This window comes from Musca autumnalis, unplaced genomic scaffold (genome assembly GCF_047663935.1).
Source record: "Musca autumnalis isolate F117 unplaced genomic scaffold, ASM4766393v1 scaffold_3, whole genome shotgun sequence".
Taxonomy (NCBI): Eukaryota; Metazoa; Arthropoda; class Insecta; order Diptera; family Muscidae; genus Musca; species Musca autumnalis.
In genome coordinates, this window is record NW_027411866.1 from 68,086,018 (window position 1) to 68,111,312 (window position 25,295).

Genomic DNA, 25,295 nt, shown 5'->3' on the forward strand with positions numbered 1-25,295 from the left:
TTTTTGTTTGTAATATAAAAATATCGGCTGGTTTTATTTATATTGGCTTTTAATGGCGGTAAGTTTAAACGGCACAAAGGATTCAATTGTTGGCTTGTCGGTTGTCTTTTGGTTGTCTTTTGCTTATTCACTAACATAAATAAACTTAAAAATAAATAAAATTATTAACACTTTTAAATTTATCATTCATCATTACATGTTTTTTACTTGGTATTACAATTGGAAAGAAAGTAAGTATGTTCCTGATGGGCCTTTTATACCAAGTTTGTTAACAAATACATAGACAATATAAACACACAATAAATAACGGCTGGGGAAATTCTGAGCCATTGTTTTTCTCAACATGACATTCGTTTTTCACTTTAGGATATTGGTAGTAGCCGGGTTGCCATCATCAGCAGGGTTGCCATCATCAATAGGGTTGCCTTCAACAACATCCCCACCCCCGTGAACTGACCCTATGGGGGAGGATTCACCACCTCTGTCATCAACATCTAGCACAGCCAGTTTGAATATTGGTCGTCTATATGTGCCTGTGCTGGTTCGAACTTCGGCTGATCGAGCCACTCCATCTTTGCCCACATACAACTGGATTACCCTGCCTCTCTTCCACTGACTTCTTGGCAGATCGGGATCACATACAAAGACTAGGCAGCCGACTGTGATTGGTTGTGAGGGTAGGCACCACTTCGTGCGACGCGTCAGCTCCCGCAACTACTCATGCAACCATTGGTTCCAAAAACCATTCTTCATATTTTGTAACACACGCCACTGTTTCCTTAAACACATCAACCTCTTCTCAAATGGTGCTGGCGTATGAACTGAATTCTGAATTTGGACATCCAAGTAAGAAATGGTTTGGACATCCAAATGGAAGATGGGTTAATGGCCTAGAGTTAACCATGTTTTCAGCTTCAATTAAAATGGAACGGAAAGCCACCAATTTAGGCGCCTGTTCCTTTAACATAGCATACAAGGCTTTCTTCACTGACTGGACTAGGCGCTCACAGATACCACTTTCACTAGGGTTGCTTGGTGTGTTGAACATCAACTTAATTCCAAGAGCCGTCACCTTCGAATGAAAAGAATCATTATTGTGAAAAAAAAATTTCGGTACCTTGGAGTTCCTTGGCGATGCCGACCAAATTTGTCCCATTGTCGCTTCTTATAGTCACTGGAACACCTCTTCGGTTAACAAAGTTTCTTATGCACATCAGGCAGGCATCGCTTGAGAGGTCGGTAGCAATTTCCAAGTGAACTGCTCTTACTGTCAAGCAAGTGAAAAGTGCTACCCATCTTTTTTCTCTTTGACGCCGAATGGTAACATTAACAGGACCAAAATAGTCCAAGCCGGTATAGGTAAACGCCCTGACATAAGGCGTTACACGTTTCACAGGTAATGGTGCCATCTGTGGCTGTCGTGGTTTGGCACGAATGATTTTACAATATCCACAGCTTGAACACTTTTGAACAGTTGACGAAGTGTGTTGAAGTTTATGTGACGGAGACGCTCGTGGTGCCATTTAACCATAAGATTGGTGAAGGGATGATTCTTTGCAAAATTATGGGTCGTCTAGTCTCCAAGGAAAGGACAGAGGCATTTTCGATTCTACCCGACACTCTCAGTAGTCCATCTCCATCGACAAAGGGATTAAGCATCTTAATTTTGCTGTCTGTGGATATTCTGCCATTTATGGTAAGTGCCGACAAATCATCCCCAAAAGCTTTTTCTTGTATTTTTCGGCAGAGATACTTCTCACCTTCTTCTACTTCCTCGACAGCCAGATCACCACATATCTTCTCTTGGCCTTTAGTTTTGCGCAGTAAATTCTTCGCATACCGAAGCACCCACGACATAGTCCTCTTGAATCTATTATACTTGGAAAAACGTTTTATATTAGGTATAATAGAAATTACTTGCCTTGCCACCATCACTTTGTATCGGGAACGCAGCTCGGATTCAACTCGGTCAGCAATATTAACTCTTAATGTCTCCACTGGCCAATGCTCCTCACCTCTCCTCAAAAAATCAGGTCCATTTTTTCACCTACCTTCAGGATTATACGGCTTAGACAGTTTCATTTGTGTCCCTTCATCAGCTGGGTTGTCTGCACCGGGACACCATCTCCACTGCATGATTTCACTGCCATCTAAAATTTCTGCCACTCGGTTTGCCACAAACTGTTTGTAAATCCTGTGGTCATATCTAATCCACTGCACTACTTTTGAGGAATCTGTCCAAAAATAGATAGCATTAATATCTTTTAAATGATTTTTCACAATTGATTCCTTTAACCGTATTCACATCACAGCAGCATGCAATTCCAACTTTGGGATTGTGTGATAACGCGTTGGGGCACAACTAGTCTTACCCATAACAAAAACCACGTAAATGTCATTATTTATATTATTTACCACACGCCAATACCCGACTGCAGCCATAGCATCTTCACTTGCATCTGTAAATATGTGCAATTCTACCACATTTGTATTAAAATTCGGAACATAATATCGTGGCACTTTAAATTTCTTAATGTTTGGCAATTGTTCTAGCCACACTTTCCACTTGCGATATATTTCCTCCGGCAACTCGTCGTCCCAATTGATTACACAGTTCTACACACTCTGCATAATAATTTTTGTGGTCACCATGAAATCACTAATAAAACCAAACGGGTCATAAATGATATTTAAGGACAACATCTCCCGTTTGGTTGGCACTTTTTCACATTTTAATATTTGTCCGTCCACTTTGTTTACATTTATATCAAAACAAAAAACATCTGTTTTTGGTACCCATTGAATACCGAGTACCCGTTCCACTCCATCATGCAAAAATGTATTGCCACATGGTTCTTCATTGTCAGTGGGATTGCCATATTGTTTTGTAATGTAGTGGGAATTGGATTTTACCCCATGTAAATTGAAAGCGGCCAGTTTATGAATTTTTATGACATCGGTTAAAGTGCTTATTGCTTGTTCCTCGGTGTTGAAACAATCGACGTAGTGTCGATCAATGACTCCATGTACGGCTCTCGGACTGTCATCCAAAAATTGTTTTGCATTTAAATTCTTTACAAACTGGGCTATTGTGGGGGGGGGGGGAACAGGTGGCTCCAAATATCAGTCGCTCCATCACATAGATTTCCACCGGCTTATTGGCATCACTCCATACAAATCTTTGGCAATTTTGGTCGGTTTTCTTCACAGCAATTTGGTGGAACATTTCCTGTATATCGGCACAAACTGCAATCGGACCTTCTCTAAATTTAAAAAGTATAGTGATTAGTGGATTAATTATGTCTGGACCAGACAAAAGACATTTGTTTAAGGAAATTCCATTAACTTCGGCCGCGGCATCAATGACTAGACGTATTCCTTTTTTGTTAAAGTTTTTTACTCCGAAATGTGGAATGTAAAATTTACGATCATTTAAATCATCAGCATCATCCGTTGAAATTTTACGGCAATAACCATGCTTCAAATAATGTTCGATTTTAGATTTATATTCATCTACATAGCCCACTTCTCTTTGCATCTTTCGTTCAACACTGTATAATCGATTTAGTGCCATGTTATATGAACCTGGTAGTGGCGGAACGTCTTTCTTCCACAGTAAAGGACATTCATAACGACCATCAATCCGCTTCGTTTCACATTCCAATATATCCAATGCTCTTTTATCTTCATCTGACATCAATGGCTTTTTATTGATTTTGACTCCCAATGTTTCGGTATCAAAATAGTTGCGCATCATACTGTTCATTTCTTCCAGAATAGCATTTTCGGATCTGGAACATCTGTGGAAATGTAATGCACGTTTAGCATAATTTTTACATCACCTGGAATCGGTCCATAAATTATTGCTCCCAATCTGTTTAATGTCACAATTGGGCCAAATTCACTTAAAAGGCGAGGAGTTTCTAATAGCACTGTCAAAAAGGCATGTTGAAGACTCAAAATCATCATTGAGCGAACGTTGGAATAATCACCAATTGGGATTTGTTCGATTTCCTGGTATTTCTGGGATTTTAAAATGTGAACCATGTGGCAACTCTGCACCGGCAATGACTTATCAGCTGATAAATAAATATAAGAAATTGTAAATTTTTTGTTTTGACGGCCAGTACCACTAAGTGTGACGCGAATTTTTTTCGTTTTTTGTGAAGTGCGGTGATTATTTAGCCACTGGAGCTCTAAATATTCGTCTTCTCCATGCAAATATAATTCACGGGCGACGTCGGTGTGCAGCATGGATACATTTGCTCCATCGTGAACAAAGGCATATACGGTGATGTTTTTGTGTTTTCCATACAACGTGACGGGCAATAGTTGGAACAAAACGTTTTCGGTATCGCATGTTGCATGGCAATTTCTGCTTTCGGGTAGTGTTTGTTGTGTTCCAATTGCATTTTGATCATTTTATGGCAAATTATTTGTTGTTGTGGTGCAACCTGTTGGCATCGCGGGTGTGTGATGTGGTTTTGGACAATCGTTTATGCCACAACGGCGTTTCATGTTGCATGTTTTAACTTGGTGGCCTCTTCTCAAGCAACAGAAACAAGTTTTAAGTTGTTTTATTTTGTTCCATCTGTCTTCAACGGACATCTGCAAGAAAGATGGACAATTTTTATTATTAAACCAGTCACCCAAACAAATGGAACATTGGTGATTTGAAGCAACTCCTACACATGCATACTTGCGACCTGATGGTAGTGCTATAGTTGGAAAATGGCGACGATTGGATGATATTGGCTGAGTGTCATGAACCATATTGGCCAAACGACGAAGTGTCGACAACCATTTGGAAAAATCGACTATTGTGGCTGGTTGTTCGAGAGTTATGCACTTTTCAGCTCACTGCATCTGTCTGTTGGTGGACAACTTCGACAACAATTCGCTAAGGAGTGACGGATTGGATAGATGATGCTTTCCCTTGGCATTTTGCAAAAATGTAGCCATATTTGAAATTTTATTTGCATAATTGACGAGTGCATCCAAATTATCATTATGAACAGGAGGGATGGCTCTCACTTTTTCTATCTGACTTCGGATTAATTGTTCTGGTCGACCAAATGTCTCCTGCAGTAATTCCAAAATGGCGTCAACATTGGCAGAATTTCCTAGCAGTGACTCTACGGTTTCTCTGGCCCGACCTTTCAAGGCATCTCTCAATCTCATTATGTTGTGGAGGTTAGAATATCCAAATTCGGCGGTGGTTGTTTCAAAAGATTCAAAAAAAGTGAACCATTCCTCTGGCAAACCCGTAAAAATTGGCAGTGGGTATATCTTTTTGTGTGGAATTGATGTTGAGCAGTGAGAAGTGGAACTTCGGACGGACATTTCTGAGGTTATGGACAATGGCCGCAGTGGATGGTGACTTTGTGTTTGTGATGGTTGTTTCACAGGTTGTGACAATGGCTGTTGTTGACATACTTGTTGTGGTGGTATAGTTTGTGGCATATTAAATTGTGGCTGTATAGTTTGTGCTTGATTGTGCAATATTTGTGACTGTTGTTGTAACGAACGCAATGTAGGCTGTGACTGTAAAGTGGATATTTTTCTGGCTAATTGTGACTGCATTTGCGTGGCTGCTTCCAAGAATTGTGCTTGCATCTGAGAATTATTAAGGAATTGTGTCTGCATTTGTTTTTGTATCGCATTTATCTGCATTTTAATTTGTTTTTTAAAATCTGCAAGTTCATTTGAGGATTTTGAGGTTGTGGCTGGCGAATTAGTGGCATTTTTTGTTGTCGAAGAGGAGGCTGATTGGCTTTATTAGCGGAAGACATACTGACCGAAAGTGTATTTTCAGGTTCGTTTTGTTGGCTGCGAGACGGCGTATTTGATTTTGGCGAATGAGCGACGGACATGTCGTAAGTCTCTGGATCAAAACGGGCTGGTGGAATTCCTTGGGTGCTTCGGCTGCTTGTTCTTCTTGATCTGACATGAAAGAAAAATACTGGCAATATCACAAGGTAAGGCAAATTATATCAATATGATGATATTTTACTGCAAAATATTGGCTTGACACAATTGTTTGCAATAAAATGGCACAAATGTCTGTCCGTCCGGCTACTGTTGTTCAACATAAAAACATACACACATACAAAAATTCACATAAACTTTCAACAAATTCGGCTTTGACGTTTAAAAAACTTGTAGAACATTGAATAAAGTGATGTTGCTTTCCAAATCTGTAAACCAAAATGAATAAACGTCGACTTCCTTCTTATTTCCTTTCAGAGTAACAACACAAGTCTGTTTGCTTGTAATATAAAATTATCGGCTGGTTGTATTTATATTTGCTTTTAATGGCGGTAAGTTTAAACGGCACAACGGATACAATTGTTGGCTTGTCGGTTGTCTTTTGCTTATTCACTAACACAAATAAATTTAAAAATAAATAAAATTATTAACACTTTTAAATTTATCAGAAAGTTTTACACAAATAATAAATTTAAAAATCTGACTTTGACTTACATGTTTTTTACTTGGTATTACAATTGGAAAGAAAGTAAGTATGATGGGCCTTTTATACCAAGTTTGTTAACAAATACATAGACAATATAAACACACAATAAATAACGGCTGGGGAAATTTTGAGCCATTGTTTTTCTCAACATGGCATTCGTTTTTCACTTTAGGATATTGGTAGTTGCCGGGTTGCCATCATCAATAGGGTTGCCTTCAACAACATTAGGGTTCCTACATAAAATATTATAATGCCAGTAAGTCAGAAGGTAGGTGAGGGTATGGAGGCAGATGCTCTTAATGACATCATAGAGTACACCAATTCTAGGCATCGACTAATGTCAGATATACATTTTAAAATCTTGGTTTTTTTTCGACATAGCGGGGCATCTTTGAGTTTAATATGTAATATATTTCCATTGGTCCATTTTTTTTTTCTTAAATTAGGGAGTCTATAATAATCGTATAATGGATTGGTCAGAGAAGAACACGAACCCCCCACCCGACTAAAGCTAGACTTCCCAAAGGCTCCCGATGTTCTAACTCCTACCAAATCTCAGAATGCCTATGAATCATTTAAAATTTGCATTCGATACGAAATTCCCTTCGTGTTCATTACACCATATGTTGTCACTTTGGGTATTCTAATATACAGACCAGCTGATGTCATACATGTGAAAAAATATAGCCATTACAGAGAGTTTAGCATAAATCAACCTTTCAAATCATGCTTGATCTTGCACAAAAATTTAGCACTGATATGTATCTGGCTAGTTCTTTACGAATGATGGTTATTTTATTTTTGTGCAATAATCTTTTTAAGTTAGAAAGTTAAATTTCGAACCGCAACTTAAGGCCTGCGTACATAAGCTGCCTTGCCTGCTTACCGTGCTTACTTCTGATAAAAGAATAAAAAAGAAAAGGGCAACCCAGTTCGAAATTTCCTCGGCCTTCTTTATTCTTTTATTTTTATCATGTCAAAAATGAAGCAGGAAAGCAAGGCAATCAGGCAGAGCAGCTTATGTACGCAGGCCTTTAGAACTCATTTTTCTCGAAATTGCATTTTTTAGATGTGACACTCTTTGAGCAAATGAAAATAAAAATTTAATGTCGTCCGTTGGTTATTGCATCAGTTGTAATATTATTATGCCATATATAAAATTCAAGTTTTATTTAATTTAACTTCAGATGTGTTGACTTTTATGCAATGTTGCAATTTTAGGTGCTAGGCTCTTTTACACTACACTACAGTTCCTCCCCCATCAAGTAGTGACCATCTCTGAGGAGCTTTACTTTGACGTACTGGGCGATTGCGGTTTGATGTAGGCACGGCTTCTTGACTCGTTGTCGCCGTATCATACTATTGCGGATGTGTCATCTGATGGCAAACAATCAGGAACTATATTTTATCTCGCTCGTCGAGTGTTCCTACTTGCTGCCTACCAAACGTAATCACCTAATCACTTCCTAACTGGCTTTTTTGGTGTATTTTCCCTTATTGATTTTGAACTGACTGGATGTATGTGATCCATCAAGGTTTTTATCTTCCTCCCCATTAGCATTTCGAACGGAGTAATATTGCTGCTGCTATTTGGTGTTGTGCGAAGTCGTAAAAGTATGTTGGATAGCTCATACGTTCGAAGAAGGGTGGTATGGTGCTGTCCTTATATGGTAAATGCCATTTCCCTTTAAATTCCTCCGAAACAAAATTTCTGCCATTTTCCTGTCACCACTGTATGCCATGTTTAGAAACTATATCGCGCAAAATGATGTCAATCGTTTTATTCGATGTCATAGAAGTAGTCATCTTTACTTCCACCCATTTTGAGTGAAATCTAACACAATCAAAAAATTCGTTCCCAAAAATGATCCTGCGTAATCAAGGTGTAATCTGGACCAAGGCTTCTGTGTTTCTGGCCAATTCTTTGGCCAAAAATAACTACGAGCTATTGCTTTCATTGCTGTCATACCTTGATCTATTCCATGGAGCTTTTCTAACATCCTGGCACGCAGTTTATGTGGAATAATTACTCTACATCCCCACAATCTGCCAACAAATTATCGTACTTCCTTTGAATATGCCACATTACTTTTGACATATTTGGATCAGTACTGGTTGCATTCGCTATCTCCTTCGCTGTTATTAAAAATTTTTCCTCACCCTCTGTACACTATAAAATGTTATAATTCTGCGGAACACTTGTATCGCTCACCAGTGGCAATCTACTAAGAGCATCTGCGTTTTGATTATTCATTTCTTCTCTGTACTTAATTTCGTATTGGTATGCTCCCATCATTAACGACCATCGTAATAATCTGGGCGAAATATGCTGTGGTGTTGGTTTAGCAGGATTCAAAAGTCCCAGCAATGGTTTATGTAAATTTCCGGCAACACAAATACTGATAAAATATCTTTATTCCAAGAATAATAGAAAGTGCCTCTTTGTCAAGCTGTGAATAATTTGTCTCTTGTGTCTCTCTTCCATCTGGCATCACATGAGGGAGAACGGGCCCGACGTCATATGGGTATCAAAGGTAATTCTGGTAAATAGTGTACTAATACCTGTTCAGATTTTAAAATCTCCTTTGCTCAATTAAAGCTGGATCTCTGCTCACTGCCCCATTTAAAACAAACATCTTTCTTTAACAGCCTGTATAATGGTTCTAATAAATCTGCCTTGTTCTGGAAAAATCGATCATAAAAATTTAGAAATCCTAAAAACGCTTGAAGTTGTTGTTTGATGGTAGGCTCCGGTGCATCGGACACTGCTCTTATTTTCTCTAATGTTGGCTTGACTCCTTTCTGGTTTATTATAAATCCTAAAAATGTTATTCCTGGCACAGCAAATACACATTTTGTTTTCTTTAATTTGAAGCCTGCATATTGTATGCGTTGAAGTGTCTCTTTCGTTTGTGCCACATTTCCTCCATCGTCGATCTCCCAATCAAAATATCGTCCAAGTAAACCACCTGATTATTTGAATTAATCCCTTATATATATATATATATATATAATTATTCCACAAACATCCCATACGGGACAATGGAGACTTCTCTCATATCAATGAGTGCACCCCGATTCATATTAGCTCATTGATATGGGACCTACAGTTTATCGCCGAGTCCGAACGGCGTGTATAAAAAAACTGTTTTTTAATTTAATAACGGCAAATGGACGACTAATATCTTTCGAATAAGCTATATTTTTTTAAAAGCGGTTAACAAATGTTTGGGTTATAGTCATAGAAGTGTAAAAACGCATTAAAAATAGGAAAATGCTTTTCCTCCTGCTCTAAGCTGCTTAGAAGATACCAAACATAATTTATTATTTGTAAGTAAACTTTGAATTCTGTTGAAAAATACATGAAATATGCAATTTTTTAATTTAAAACTTCTCTACAAGTGGTGTCTTAGACATGCCGTTCGAACTCGGCGATAAACCGTAGGTCCCATATCATTGAGCTAATATTAATCGGGGTGCACTCATTGATATGAGAGAAGTCTCCCTTGTCCCTTCTGGGATGTTTGTGGAACAATTATTATTATTATGCAATTTTTATACCTTCCATCATATTTGTTATCAGGAAAAAATTCTGAGTCGATATAGTATAGATTGACTGATATAGTCTATCAAAATTAAAAATTTGTTAAAGAAGTTTTTATTATATCGGTCCAAAATTAGTTTATGTTCGAAGAGGGCCATATCGCACTGTGGTTCCGCCCGTGGACAAAAATCAAAAATTTATGGCAACAAATTTGATTCCGATTGAAATAAATATTACCTAAACACATCAAATTGTTAATATCCAGTACAATTTTTGCCAATTTACAACGGTAATATGTCAGGTAAAGTCGAAAATTGAATAGCATTCGCAGCTTTTTAGTGAAATTATAAAAAAATAAAGAGGTAAATGTACAATTTCCAGATTTAAACTTATAGTTGATAGCATTGACAATGTTTTTACGTAAAAAGATATTCATACATAGTTTCTAACTTCCTTAAAAATAAATTCTTTGTAAATAATTTTTCTGGTACTTTTAAAATCAGTACTATAAATTTATGTTGAGTTTTACTAATGTTGGGAGTATTTGGGAGACTCCGTGTTTTTTTTAAAAATACACCTTTATATGGGGGCTATACCTAAACGTGGACCTATATTGAACATTTTTGCGAGGATGTATTTTGTTCACTGAGAACTCAAAATGCGAAATTTCAACCAAATCAATTGGAAACTGTGTCTAAATTCATGAAAATACCAAAAATCAGGCATTACCTTTATAAAAAGGCTATACCTAAATGTGGACCTACATCCACTGAAATTTTTTTCTATCATCTTGCCTCGTTGTAAAACTATGTTTAAAATTTCGAGGCGGTAGCTCGATTAGAACTATTTTTGGCACTCCTTTCAATACAAGTGAGACCGCCTCTTAATTGTTTGTGATGTCAAAATGTAAAGTATGTTTGGACGATCTATGTCGCTTAGAAATATTACGATGTGCAAAGTATGGACCAGAGTGAACGAAAAAATGATTAAAGTGTAGTATAGAGTCTTCTTTGGGCTTACAAAACTTTCCCCCGGAAATGTGTCAGTGCTGGTTCACGTTTTGGATTACCGGTAACGGTACCGCCCGTTCTATGAGGGGTGTAATTTAATACATATTTAGTCTTCTTTGGGCCTACTAAACTTTTATCCAGAAATTTGTGAGCACTGGTTCATGTTTTATGTAGCCAAACTAGAACGGTACCTCCCGATTTTATGGGTTTTCAGGATAGTTTAGGATATTACGGCTATCCTACAGAAATGGCTGAAATTTAATATTTAGTCTTCTATGGGGCTATAATAACTCTTCCCCCTAATTTGTTCATACATTTCCACGTTTTGATATAGCCACTGACATTTATGACAATTTCGAACAGTCAACTTTGCACATATGTATGTAAAGTCCTGCTTGTGCATCTAAATCATCTTCTTTATGTTTTGTGCTACGGTTTTGTGTATTGCCAATAATTCACCATGATTACTTTTTAAATTTCATGTTTTTTTTTAATTTTTTAAAATTAATTTTAAATAGTATCCAAAATTATAGGCTTCGAAAATGCACCCCTACCATCGAGGAGGAGGAGAAGTTTTTAAGGGAAGAATTTTTTTATTTGCTGACAGAGAAAACTTAATACTCGTATACATACTAAAAGTTGTTTAAAATTTTACCTTTTTCATCCATAAAATTTTTTTACTGTTCGAAAAATCGAACATTAATTGCGACGAAATGGGTTAAACAGATAAACAGAGACATCATGCATTCTTATGGTGTTTTGGTCGTCTTTTGGATAATGACATTACGTTATAAATAATGTCGTTTTAACCGATTTCGTGTGTACGTTAAGTTACATATTATTAACATATTCTTGGTATGCTATATCAGGAAAAATGTCTAAAATTCTCTTTTCCATTTCAAAAAAATCAAAAAAAAAAATTTTTAATACTACATCATTGATTTTTGGTACATAGATTAAGAAAAAAATCAGCATTCCAAATCTGTTTTCGTTACTAACTTTGATCGTTGCGCGCAAAAGATATGACCGTTTTAATTATGATAATTAGAAAAAATTCTAAAAAAATCGCGGCTTAATATAGTTAGCAGTTATATCTTATTATCGTTAACTGAATTCGTAACCTTTGCGATGATGCAAAAAATAATCGCAAAGTCTCAATGGATTCGCGAAAAATCAAATTTGATATATAATTTCACGTATTTACATCATATTTTTGAAACAATAGCGCTCATACTTACGAAAAATATATAAAAAAAATTATTACAGCATCCAGACATTTTGAGGCAAAAAATAACACCGAAGTTGTGAAGGTTGGAGCTATAGTATTCATGTTATTTGCAAAAATACGAAGAAAATATTACGAAAAAATTAAAATGATATTATTCTAATTTTATTTTTTTATGGTTTTATAGGAAAAGTTGTAGAAAAAATGTTTGAGTCCTTGGGCAATTTCGCCAAAATTTTACGCAATAATGATGATATTCCGTTGTAACAAATTTTTCGCTTATAGTTTTCCTATTGGCTAATATTATTAGAACCTTATAGTAAATCACAAGTAATTCCAATTGTGGCATAACGTTAAAATAATGTTATATTGAATATCACAACATTTGAGACGCATATAATTATGAAAATGACATGATGCGCATCCGATTTTCCAACACAGCGAATCAATCCCTTTTATTTGATGTACAATTTATCAAATTCTATTTGGCGGCCACGATGTAGCATCTGCTGCATATTAGGGTGCAAAATACAGTAAAATGGTCATAATTTCCGCGAAGTTCATTTACATTTTATGCGCATCCGATTTCAATAATACCCATTAAAAAGAACATCATTCTATGCCGTTTCAATGCGATCCATCAAGAAACGTTGACGTAGCATCGCACTCAATTTTTAGAAAAAATCTATTATATCTTTGGATTTACGAGAGTTTTTAAATATCTGTTTTCGCGCAGTTTAAACACGCGTATCGATCTACTTATTTAAGTAGAACTGACACATCCAAAACGCGTTTTAATATGCGATATTTTCAAAATAATTTTTTGCAAATTTTCGAAATTTGAGGGGTATCATATCTGCCCATCTAGTGAGTGGATTTTTACTCATCGTGGCTTGTTAGATTCAGAACGTAAAAAAACTAAATTTACGGGGGTTTCCACGAAAATCGAATGACGTTTGTAAATTTTAAACCAAAAAAATAGGTTTTTGAGAAAAATTTACGCACAAAAATTTCGTGTTTGGGCGCAGATTACTGTGATCCTGTGAGGGCTACACCCTCATGTTATACATTAAAAAATGCGAAATCGCGAGTACTACAATCATATAATAAGCTTTTAGGAAATCCAGCTGCGCATCCCGATTAGAGAAAAAATTCAAAAAACCCCATTTTTCAGGTTTCAAAATGTCAGCATCCGTTTGAGGTAGATACAGTGGATATATTAAAAGATCATACATTACAAACTTCAACTCTGAAGTGTACTCTTTAACTTCTCCTTTGAGCATTTAGCTCTACATTGTGTTCTAAAACCACTAATTGGAAAATAACATAATAAAACTCGTTTGTTTCAACGATTTTTTCCGATTTTTTTACATTAATACGACCACAGCCTCCGCTCAAATTATTATTTTAAGAAACCCCTCGGTGAATCGGGCTAAAACAGTTTATTTTACCAAAATGCTGTCAAAAGTTATGGTATAGTAAAGCGGATCGCGAGTTACAATACCCCATACCTCAGTTTCAACATAAGTTAATTTTCTACAAAAAGCTTGATATGTATCTGTTAAGAAATTACTATGTTCGAACCACAAGAGGATGTGCATCCAATGCCATGTGAACGAAAACTCTCGAAGGGAGCAATCGATTTGGTCCAAAATTTGCAAATCGGATATAGTCCATATAAATCCAGTTCTTCGGGTACCTCCCATTCTAAATTTTTATTTACATTTTCTCTCTAAATTGGGTGCAATTTAGCATTAAGCGTTCGTAGTTGCCGACATAGGTCCTCGTTTTGGTATACCCCTAAACAACGATACCGCCAAATTTCAAGTAATTGGTTTACGCAATTCACCTAAAATCGTGGCCAACAGAACTTTCATAACGGAAAGAAAGCTAAATATTCCACATAAATTCAGAATATTTTATGGTGGAAGCTTTTTACTTGTTTTTCATTAGGTATGTACCTAAATAAAGGGTTTAAAATTTTGTATGTACAAACTATACACATCACCAAAAAACAAAAAAAAAAAAAGTTGCCCCCCCCCCCCCCTACATTTGATCCTGGCTACGCCATTGGTGTACGCTCTATCCAAATCTAGCCTTGAAAACCACTTACAGTTGGATAATGTTTGCAAAGACTTCTGTGTTTGTTGGGACTGGATATGTTTCATTACACAAAATCTGATTAACGGTGCATTTGTAATCTCCACATATCCTAATACTGCCATCCTGTTTCACCAATGGAACGATGGGTGTTGGCCATTGGCTATACTTTATTTGTCGAATTATTTTGTCATCTGTCATTTGTTGTGAAGCCACTTCTATCTTAGATTTTAATGCAAATGGCACCGGTCGGAATCTATATAACCTTGGCTTACCTACTTCCTTTACGTGGAGTTTAACATTCTCTCCTTTGTAGTCCCCAAGACTCTCATCAAACACACTATCCAAATTCTGAAACACTGGAATTGGCGTTCTGAAACACTGCAACTGCTTACAATTTGTTTTCCCAAATCTTGAAACCAATTCCTTCTTATCAGTGATGGGTCATCACTTGATACTATAAACAACCACAATTTACCATTAAATTCAGCAGTGCTAACTGGAACCAACACCTTTCGAACAATTAAAAGCTTTTTGTCGTTTCCCCACGTTCGCAAATCGATATCGCTCTTTTCAAATCTTCCCAAAAATTGTCAACAAATCTCCTCTGACTCATGATAGAATGACTGGCACCTGAATCAATTTCAATCTTTACAGGTCGATCGTATATGTTTATTTCTCTCATAAACGAAGATGTGCTCTGACTCGATACCGACAAAACCTACTCTTTATTTCCCCCTTTCTGATCTGAAACTTGATTCACACTCGAACGTTGATATTTTTGATAATGCTGTGTTTTCTTCTTTTTTGTTTTGGTTATGCACGCTCTCTCTATGTGCCCCTGTTTCTTACCGCAAAAACACTGTACGTTTTAAAAACGGCAAGTATCAGCTGAGTGATTAACATTACATCTAAAACACTTTTTCATCTCATCTTCTTTCTTCGCCTTTCTATTACCCATTCTATTCTTGTTTGTGCCTCTTCATTAGCAATTGCTTCATTCTCTGCTACTTCCAACGTTAACTTTACGTTAGCTAGCAACCTTTTCTGCAAATTCGTGTTTCTCAGTCCACAAACCAATCTGTCTCTTAGCATTTCATCTATGTCTTTGAAATCGCATTGTTGACCTAATTTACTACATACTCTGGAATTGATTCTTCTTCTTGTTGGTCTGTCCTATAAAATTGAAAACACTGAATTATATTTGCGTGTGAACACAAATGTTTCCTAAGTAGAGATATTGTTTTGTCGAATGTAAAAGAATCATCCGTGATATTTTCTGATGTCGCAATAGACTTGAGCAGAGCATATGTTTCTGTTCCGCATGATAACAAAATGATAGCTTTTTCGCTTTATCATCGTCCAACCCAATAGCCATGAAGAGAAATTGCATTTGTTCCTCATAAACCTATAATTTGCCGGCAGCGACATCAAAAGAACACAAACCGCCAAATCTGCTAGCCATCCTTTTAGGCCAAAGGGGTGAGATAAGACTGTTTTTTTTTTGGAAATTCGAACTAGAAGGGTACGAAAAGTACTAAAATGTACTAAATATGGTACACATCGTATTAGGCAAACTGGAAGAGCTAGAATTTTGGAACTATAAGTGTACGCAAAGTACTAAATTTTGTATCATTTGTGCATTTTTAACTGATATAGCCCAATCAAGATTGGGAAGTGGTGTTGATAAATTCGTACTTATATGTACGAAAAGTACCAAATCGTACTAAATTTAGTACAAGTTGGATTTGGATGAACGAATAGAGCTGGAAACCTGAAATTTGAATCAGGATTACTGTTGAATTGTAGTATTGAGGTAGTTTTGGAAATTCGTAATTATGGGTACGAAAAGTACTTGATGGTACTAAACTTGGTACAAATTGGATTTGGGTGAACGGATAGAGCTGAAAAACTAAAATTTGGAATTGAGATTACTGTTGAAGTGTAGGATTCAGATATGGAGGTAGTTTTGGGAAGTCGTACTTATGTGTACGAAAAGTACTAAATGGTAAAATTTAGTAAAACTTGGATTCGGGTGAACTGATAGAACTAGAATCCTGAAATATGAAACTTAGTACCGATTTGCATTAGGCGAGTTTACTTGCTGCAATTTTTCTGGTTACTTTTTAAACTTGCCTCTTGCGTTTATAAAAGGCAATACTGTTCCGACAAGTTTTGTTTTCAAAACAATGAAAATAATGTCAAATACGAAAAATATAAAAAGAATTGCCGGTACGAGCAATTTTTTTCCACTTCCACTTTCACTGAGGTAGATTTGCAGAATTCGTACTTACGCGTACGAAAAGTACTATATGGTACTAAATTTGGTACAACTTATATTTGGATGGACGAATAGAGCTGGAATCGTGAAATTTGGAATTAAAATTACTGTTGGAGTGCAGGATTGACGAAGTTTTGGAAATTCGTACTTATGGGTACGAAAAGTACGAATGGTACTAAATATGGTATAGTTAAATTTGGGTAAACGAATACAGCTGGAGTCTTCAAATTTGGAATTAAGATTACTTTTGTAGTATAGGATTGAGGAAGTATTGAAAATTCGTATACGTAACATTAATTGACGAAAATAACATAAACCATATAGACCGCTTACGTTCTTTTGAATCAGGTGTAGGAACAGAGGTGTAATTCTAAAATTTGTTCTTAGAGTAAATGTTGGTATGTGGGGTAAGATAAGGAGATGGTTTTGGAAATGAGTACTATGAAAATTACTAAATTTAGAGAATTTTGATGTAATTTGTTATTGTGTACAGAAATTAGCAGGAATTTTTGAAATGTTTTTATTGCAAAAAGATAATATAATTTTTTTTTGAGATACTTATAAATTTTGAAATTTAATATGCGGGTCGCTGATGGCTGAAATGGTTTTGGAAATACTTGCTATAAGGGACGGTTTTACATTATCCAATACATGTATAGTTAGCCCTGGTGTTAAGCAAGGCTGCATTCTAAGTCCTACATTATTTTCGCTATATCTCAATGATTTGCCGAATGAATTACCCGGTGGGATTGATTTAGCTGATACTATCGTCAAAGTTCTACTGTACGCTGACGACATTGTTATGCTCTCTGAAACACCCAGAGGTTTGCAATTAATGATAGATGATTTACTGACATATTGCCTAAAATGGGGTCTAAAAGTTTATCTAAATCCAAAGGCAATCAAATTGGATCAAATTTGAAATGGTTTTATGAAAATCAAGATATGAAGTTGTCAATAAATATACGTACTTAAGAGTCGAATTAACTTACAATTTATCATTTACTGCACATTTAAAAAATAAGCTAAAGACATCAAAAATGGCTATCAGTTCCTCTTGGTCGAAATCAGAGTTCGAAAATAAACAGTACACTGACATAGTGTACCGCTCCGAGTACAGTATCACTAAAATATTTTTAGCGTTAGTGTTCCGGAACACAAACACTAAAAAATATTTTAGTGATACTGTTCCGGAGCACAACGATAAACGTAGTGTACCACATTTTGGTACACTAAAAACGTTGGGTACCGCAGTCGGAACACTAAAAATCGTAGTGCTCCGCAGTCGGAGCACTAAAAATCGTAGTGCTCCGCAGTCGGAACACTAAAAATCGTAGTGCTCCGCAGTCGGAGCACTAAAAAATCGTTGTGTACCACATGTCGGAACACTAAAAAAACGTAATGATAATGTACCACACACGAGTTTATTATGATTTGCGAGGAAAATTAAATATTTATAATTTTTGAGATAAGTACAAATTAAGACATAAAAACTCAGATACACCTCTTAAATCCATGTATGTATACATATTAATTAATAACGTTGGGAAATTAAGTAGAAAATATGAAAAACATTGATTCGGTTGTTGTACAATGGCGCACTACAAATTGTAGTGTCCTGACTGTGGATACATGAGTTTATTATGATTTGTGAGAAAAATTAAATATTTTATAATTTTTTTTAATAAATACAAATTAAGAAATAAAATGTAATAGAACACGTGAAAAATGCCTGATTAGATTTGTGGACAATGGATCAATAAAAATCGTAGTGTTCGGCTGCGGAGCACTAAAAATCGTAGTGTTCCGACTGCCGGATCACTAAAAATCTTAGTGTTCCGACTGCCGGATCACTAAAAATTTTAGTGTTCCTACTGCCGAATCTCTAAAAATCGAAATAATGGAACAATAAAAATCGTAGTGTTCGTCTGCGGAGCACTTAAAATCGTAGTGTTCCGACTGCCGGATCACTAAAAATTTTAGTGTTCCGACTGCCGAATCTCTAAAAATCGAAACAATGGAACAATAAAAATCGTAGTGTTCGTCTGCGGAGCACTTAAAATCGTAGTGTTCCGACTGCCGGATCACTAAAAACTTTAGTGTTCTGACTGCCGGATCTCTAAAAATCGAAACAATGGAACAATAAAAATCGTAGTGTTCGGCTACGGAGCACTAAAAATCGTAGTGTTCCGACCGCCGGATCACTAAAAATCGTAGTGTTCCAACTGCCGGATAACTAAAAACTTTAGTGTTCTGACTGCCGGATCTCTAAAAATCGAAACAATGGAACAATAAAAATCGTAGTGTTCGGCTACGGAGCACTAAAAATCGTAGTGTTCCGACTGCCGGATCACTAACAATTTTATCCTATTATTCTTTCCATTATGTTGTGTTCGCAAACTTAGAACTACACACTATTTCGTTTGATTCGTTTGTATTAAACGTGTAAAAAAATACTGTTTTTTGGCCTTCGCATTTTGGTATTTATTAACTCGATGTTTGATAGAAACTGAAGAAGACCCACGATTCACTGTTAAAAACAAACTCTTTAACAGATACCTAAACGTTTATGGGTTTATCCAAATTCCTATAAGACTACCTGTAGTCAGTGTTATATGTACCTGTACGTTGATTGGCTATGCGGAAAATCCTTGTAAAACTGCATTCATTGAGGAATATTTTTTGATGTACAAAAACCAACAAGTACAATTTCCCTAATGGCGGAAAATCCGCATAGTAATTGATGAATATTGTTTCTTGTACAAAAGGCAAAAGGTAAAATTACCCCAAATTAATAAGTGTGTGGTTGTATTCCCAGCAAAATAAATTGGAAGTAGTGCAATGTAGACTAGTTCTTTCACGGCATGTTTTTATGCAGTTCAAACGGAGTCGTGAAAAATGCACTCCATTCCTCACATTTTAACCGCATTTGGATGCAATCGAAAGAATCACATCCATTTGTAACATTTTAGCAACATCCGGAGGCAGTTCAACGGAGTCGTGAAAAAGGCACTCCAATTCCTCACAATTTTACAGCATCCGGATGCAGTGCAAACGGAGTCGTGAAAAAGGCACTCCGTTCACTACATTTTATTAGCAGTTGTTAGCGATCCCTACATGTACATAAATCAGTTTGTACATGTCTACAGGCAGCGGAATACATTTCCAAAAAGAGATAATCGTGTTAGCATTTCCAAACATTTGTTAATACAAACTAAATAATATTTAATTTGTGAACATTTTTCCGGTAACTCACGAGAAGAAAATTTCCCAGTGGAGTGCTGTTGGAGTACATGTCGAAATCTTAACTGGTGATGGGAAGACAATATCAAATCCATTTAGCAGATGAAGCAAAAGCACTTAAGCTTGGATTAAATGAAGAGCGGAGAAAACACACATGTTTGCGATTGAATTCAATAGAGAATTTTCATAATTTGTGTTAATTTAATAAAGTTATTAATATTATTGTTTTACACAAATAATAAATGCATTTTATTTTGTTATTCAAAACACGTGCTCTGGACTGCCTCCTATTCTACCCCAAAGGGTCAGTTAAAATGCAATGCCAAAGGGTCAGTTAAAATGCAGTGCCAAAGGTTCAGTTAAAATGCAATGCCAAAGGGTCAGTTAAAATGCGGTGCAATGGAGTGCTTCTTTCCGGGGTCACTCCCTTGTAAAAATCATGTGTGAAAATGCATAATTTGATGCACTTCTAAATCACTTGTACATATCATTTAACTGCCTATTTGGAGGCAAACTTTTCGCTGGGATTTATCCCGAAATCATAAAATTGACTTTAAATGCACAATCCTACCTGCGGAAAATCAGCACATTCTCATTGAGTGATATTGTTTGTTGTACAAATATCAACAGGTACAATTTCCCCAAAATAATAAGTGACTTCAAAAGTACAAGTCTACTTGTGAAAATCCACATACTTTCTTCAACTTCATTTACTGAGGAATTTTGTTTTTGATACAAAAAGTTACAGGTACAATTTCCGCAAACATTGTGTTGTTATCAATATTTTCCGGTCCTTATTTCTTTTGTTAACATTAAAAAAATTAAGTAATTCATGAAGATCAAGAAGACAATTTTTATACGACACTAAGTATTGTTATTCTGAGCGTCTAAATGTGCAACCACGGTAACGTGTACTATTTTAGATTATATGTAACAAAAAATGTAATAAATAGTGTTTTATAAAAATTTGTACCGCATACATCTTGTCATATTTTCTACTAACGTTCTCAAATTTTGTAACTAATTTTAAGTACATGGATATAACATGTTCATCTTAATTTGTATTTATTAATTTTTACTTGACCCAAAAGCCATCAAATATTTAATTTTCCTCATCAATCATAATAAACAGATGATTACCTAAACGTCGAACAGTAAAATTTTTACTGCTCCATTGTCCAAAAACAAGTCAAATGTTTTTCACATTTCCTACTAATTTTTATTTCTTAATTTGTATTTATTAAGAAAAAACATAATATATTAAATTTTTCTCGCGAATCATAATAAACTCATGTGTGGTACATTACCTTATTGTATTGCACGTGGTACACTACGATTTTTAGTGCTCCACAGTCGAATACTACGATTTAGTGCTCCATTGTCCAAAAATCAAATCAGATATTTTACACATTTACTTCTAATTTTTATTTATTAATATGTATTTTTTTACCCTAAAAACATAAAATATTTAATTTCCCTCATAAATCGACGTACGCTACTATTTTTAGTGTTCCGACAGTCGGAACACTACGATGTTTAATGTTCTGCAGTCGAACACTACGATTTTTACTGCTCCATTGTCCAAAAACCAAACCAAACATACATGGATGTAAAATTTTATCTTAACTTTTATTAATCAAATTTAACTAAATATTTCATTTCCCTAAGAAAACATAATTCCTTTGTTATTTTTTACTGTTCCAACACGTGGTGCACTACCATTTTTAGTGATCCGGCAATAGGAACACTACGATTTTTAATACTCCACAGTCGAACACTAAGATTTTTAGTGCTCCATTGTCTAGAAATCAAATCAGATGTTTTACACATTTTCTTCTAATTTTTATTCTTTAAATAATAATTTAATAAATAATTTATTAAATAATAAATAAATACATATTTATTTATCCTAAAAACATAAAATATTTAATTTTGCTCACATAATAAACAAACGATTTTCTTAACATTATTTTTAGCCTTTCGGCTAGTGGTACGCTACGATTTTTAGTGTTCCGACAGTCGGAACACTACGACTTTTAGTGTTCCGACAGTCGGAACACTACGATTTGTAGTGTTCCGCAGACGAACACTACGATTATTAGTGCTCCATTGTCCCAGAACCAAATCAGATGTTTTACACATTTTCTTTTAATTTTAATTTATTAAAAAATATATATATAAATATTTAATTTCCTCAGAAATCATAATAAATTCATGTATGGTTCATTATAGTTTCAAAAGGTGGCAAAAAACGATTTTTAGTGCTCCGGCACGACGATCTTTGTGCTTCATTCCACAAAAAACTAAATGTTTTTTTTTCATAATTTTGACCAAATTTCGCAATGTGTTTAACTAATTTAAACATACATGGATGTAACAGTTTATCTTAATTTTTATTTGATCAAATTTAACCAATTATTTAATTTTCCTAAGAAAACATAATACCTTTATTATTTTTTAGTGTTCCAACACTATGATTTATAGTGATCCGGCAGTCGGAACACTAAAATTTTTAGTACTCCGCAGTCGGAACACTAAAATTTTTAGTGCATTTAATTTTGATGCATTTAATTTTAGATTGTATTCACGTAAGCGCCTAAAAACGTTTACTAAATTCTGATTGTGGTGTTTAAGACTGCATCCGAAGACTATCACATCATCTACATATAAAAGTGCTGCAGCATCTAAGCCGCTTACTGCTATTGTTAACATCCTTTGAAAGCTGTTAGATGAAATCTTCAAACCAAAGGGCAATCTTTTAAACTGATAATGACCGTTATTAGTCGAGAAAGCGGTTAGAGGACGTTAATCCTCTTCCAGGGCAATCTGGTGGAACAAACTAGTCATATCCAGTGTTGAAAAGTATTTTGCTCTGCCAAATCTGTCCAAAACGTCCTCTAATCTCGTTAATGGGAATTTGTCATTCATAATCTTGTTATTGAGTTTCCTAAAATCTACCAAGCGCCATTTTGTTTGTCATCTTTGGATTTTTTTGGTACCACCAATAACGGTGAGTTATAGGGGCTAACGGAGTCCTCAATTATATCATCCACGTACAGCTCCTTTACTTGATTATTAATTTCATTCATTTGTGTTTCAGGCAGTCTGTAGTTTTTTATGTATACAGGTGTATCGTCTGTCGTTTGTATACGCTGTGAGTAAAAGTTATTAACGCTGAGCTTCTCATCAGGCAAATGAAAAATATCTTGAAACTCATTTATTATGGAAGTTATAACGCTTCTTGCATTATGTTCATTGGTTCCTATATCAAGGTTACTTAATAATTGCTTACTTCTGTTGGCGTTTTGCTGATTTCTATTTATTGTTGCAAAAATATGATAGTCGCTTAAGCTATTTATTTCAAAATCTAAGTGGCTTAAAGTTTCTGTTTTATTTGTTGTATTCAAAAGCTTTATGTGTTTTATTCCATGCCTTGGTATCAGGCAATTCGCGATAAATAATCCACAACTTAATTCTTTATTCAGTATTATACTATCTTCTTCTATATTCAAAGTAATTGGAATTATTAGTTCGGATCTTGGCGGTATTACTATTCCTTCTGATTCTGTTGCTTTGTTGTCATTGGTAATATGAATTCACTGTTGTTGATATTGAAGCTTATCGTTAAGTTTCGAAGTCTATTCTGCACAAGTACTTTGCTAAAACATCACGTCCAATGATTCCATCTGTAGGAATTGGGAAATCATTTTTTACTATGTAAAACTTGTGTGCTATCTCTGCTGACTCGGTAAATAAGGTTAAATGTGCTGCTGCAAGACACTGTACAGATGTTTTACTAATTCCCGTGTTGTGAAACTTGTGGTCTCTGCATATAGACACATCTGCTCCAGTATCAATCAGAAACGTAAAGGATTTATCTATATCACGACATTTCAATGTTACATACGCACTAGACTTCACATTTATATTAAATATCTTTACATTTGGCCTTCTTGGACAACTTCCTCCGTCGTCCGGCCGTCGAAGTTTCCCTAATCTTCATAAGTGTATGTTTTGTAATTTTCGCGTTTTGTATATGCATTATTAATCCATTATTTCGCGTACCGCTATCCATAGATTTATTACCATAATAGCTTCTGTTATTGTCGTTGGTATACTTTCTGTTGTGGCCGTTGTGTTCACTGTTTCTAATATCACCATTACCACTGTAGTTATCACTCCGTCTGTTGTATGTATTGCAATTACCACATCTGCATGTACATTGCCTGGTATATCCACGATTATACCCATCATTGTTTCCACCTTTAATTCTGTAATTATGTCTTTGATTATTATCTTTGCTGGTGTCTCTTTAATTTACGACGTATACTTTCTTGTTCTCTAAACCTAAACATTGTTCAGCACTCAACTTTTATATTGCACTTCGTTCACTTATTAAAAAAAGTTTATTTGTTTTTAATTTACTTTTAATAACCGTTTATTTGAATATAGATCGGGGGTTAAACACTGACTGACTTAAATCGAATTTTACATTGATATTTATAATATTCTTCTTAGCTGTTGTGTAAGCATTTTTATTATTTAGTTTATTCTGATTGGCTAATAACCCTAATTTTTAGTAAACCGTCATTTATTGCAAAATTAGCAATTTATAAAAAATGAGTTTTTGATTGGCTAATATGCCCTAAATTTAGTAGACTATCATTTAATGCAGAATTGGCAATTTATTATAAGAATGCATTTTGATTGGCTGTAATGCCATAAATGTTAATATACTGATAAAAATGCAATGTTAGCAAAATTAATATTGAAAGTTAATTAACAAAAGTGATTGACCTTATAAAAATGCTTATGCAACAACTTTACAAAAGTTGGAGTTTATTTGTTTATTTCTTTTAAAAAAATATCTTTGGGATCATTATACATAACTACCCCTCCCTTTGAAAAAGTTTAAATAGTATGAACAAACTAATTGTTACAATAATCAATAAAATTACAATATTATATCCAAATGACAATTTGTTGTGGTAGTTTAATCTGTTTATATTTTTCACATTGTTTTCGTGTTCTTCTATAATTTTTTCAAATGATATTTGATGACTAAAATTTTTAATTGTATTATATTCCTTTATAGGTATTCTTCTTTCATATTCTTTAAAATTTGAAAAATAATAATCTTTAATTCGTATTGAACAATTATTAAAAGTTATTAGAAAGTTCCCATTTAATATAGTTACGTTGGAATTGCAAGTATTATTTATATATACGTTTTTTGAATTTTTAATAACGATTGTATCTAATTCTAATTGAACAATTTCTAAATCTTTATTTGTTGTCATTTTACAATTGTTTTTTACAATGCAGTGTTTACTTAGTTTTAAATCTTTAAAATATTTATTTTCTTCAAATGCATATGTTTCATAGTCAAAAATTTGTTCAATATTGTAATCTATTTC

The 25,295-nt window shown here is 34.9% G+C and overlaps 1 protein-coding gene across 6 annotated transcripts in view; it reads right to left on the reverse strand.

The window, feature by feature from the left end:
* Window positions 1-25,295, reverse strand: part of LOC141400055 (uncharacterized) — a 207,784-nt gene that overhangs the window by 175,209 nt on the left and 7,280 nt on the right. Inside the window, exons 1-3 of one of the 6 annotated variants that reach the window (XM_073979463.1) lie at window positions 24,209-25,295; window positions 23,965-24,149; window positions 1-6,381 (exon numbers count right to left, since the gene is read on the reverse strand). The exon at window positions 24,209-25,295 is cut by the window's right edge and continues 7,280 nt beyond it. The exons of 2 other annotated variants lie outside the window; for them this stretch is intronic. In XM_073979463.1, coding sequence (XP_073835564.1) covers window positions 6,379-6,381; window positions 23,965-24,149; window positions 24,209-24,233 — 213 coding nt within the window. In that variant the 5' untranslated portion in view covers window positions 24,234-25,295 and the 3' untranslated portion in view covers window positions 1-6,378. 3 more of the 6 variants (XR_012412068.1, XR_012412069.1, XM_073979462.1) reach the window with 3 other exon arrangements.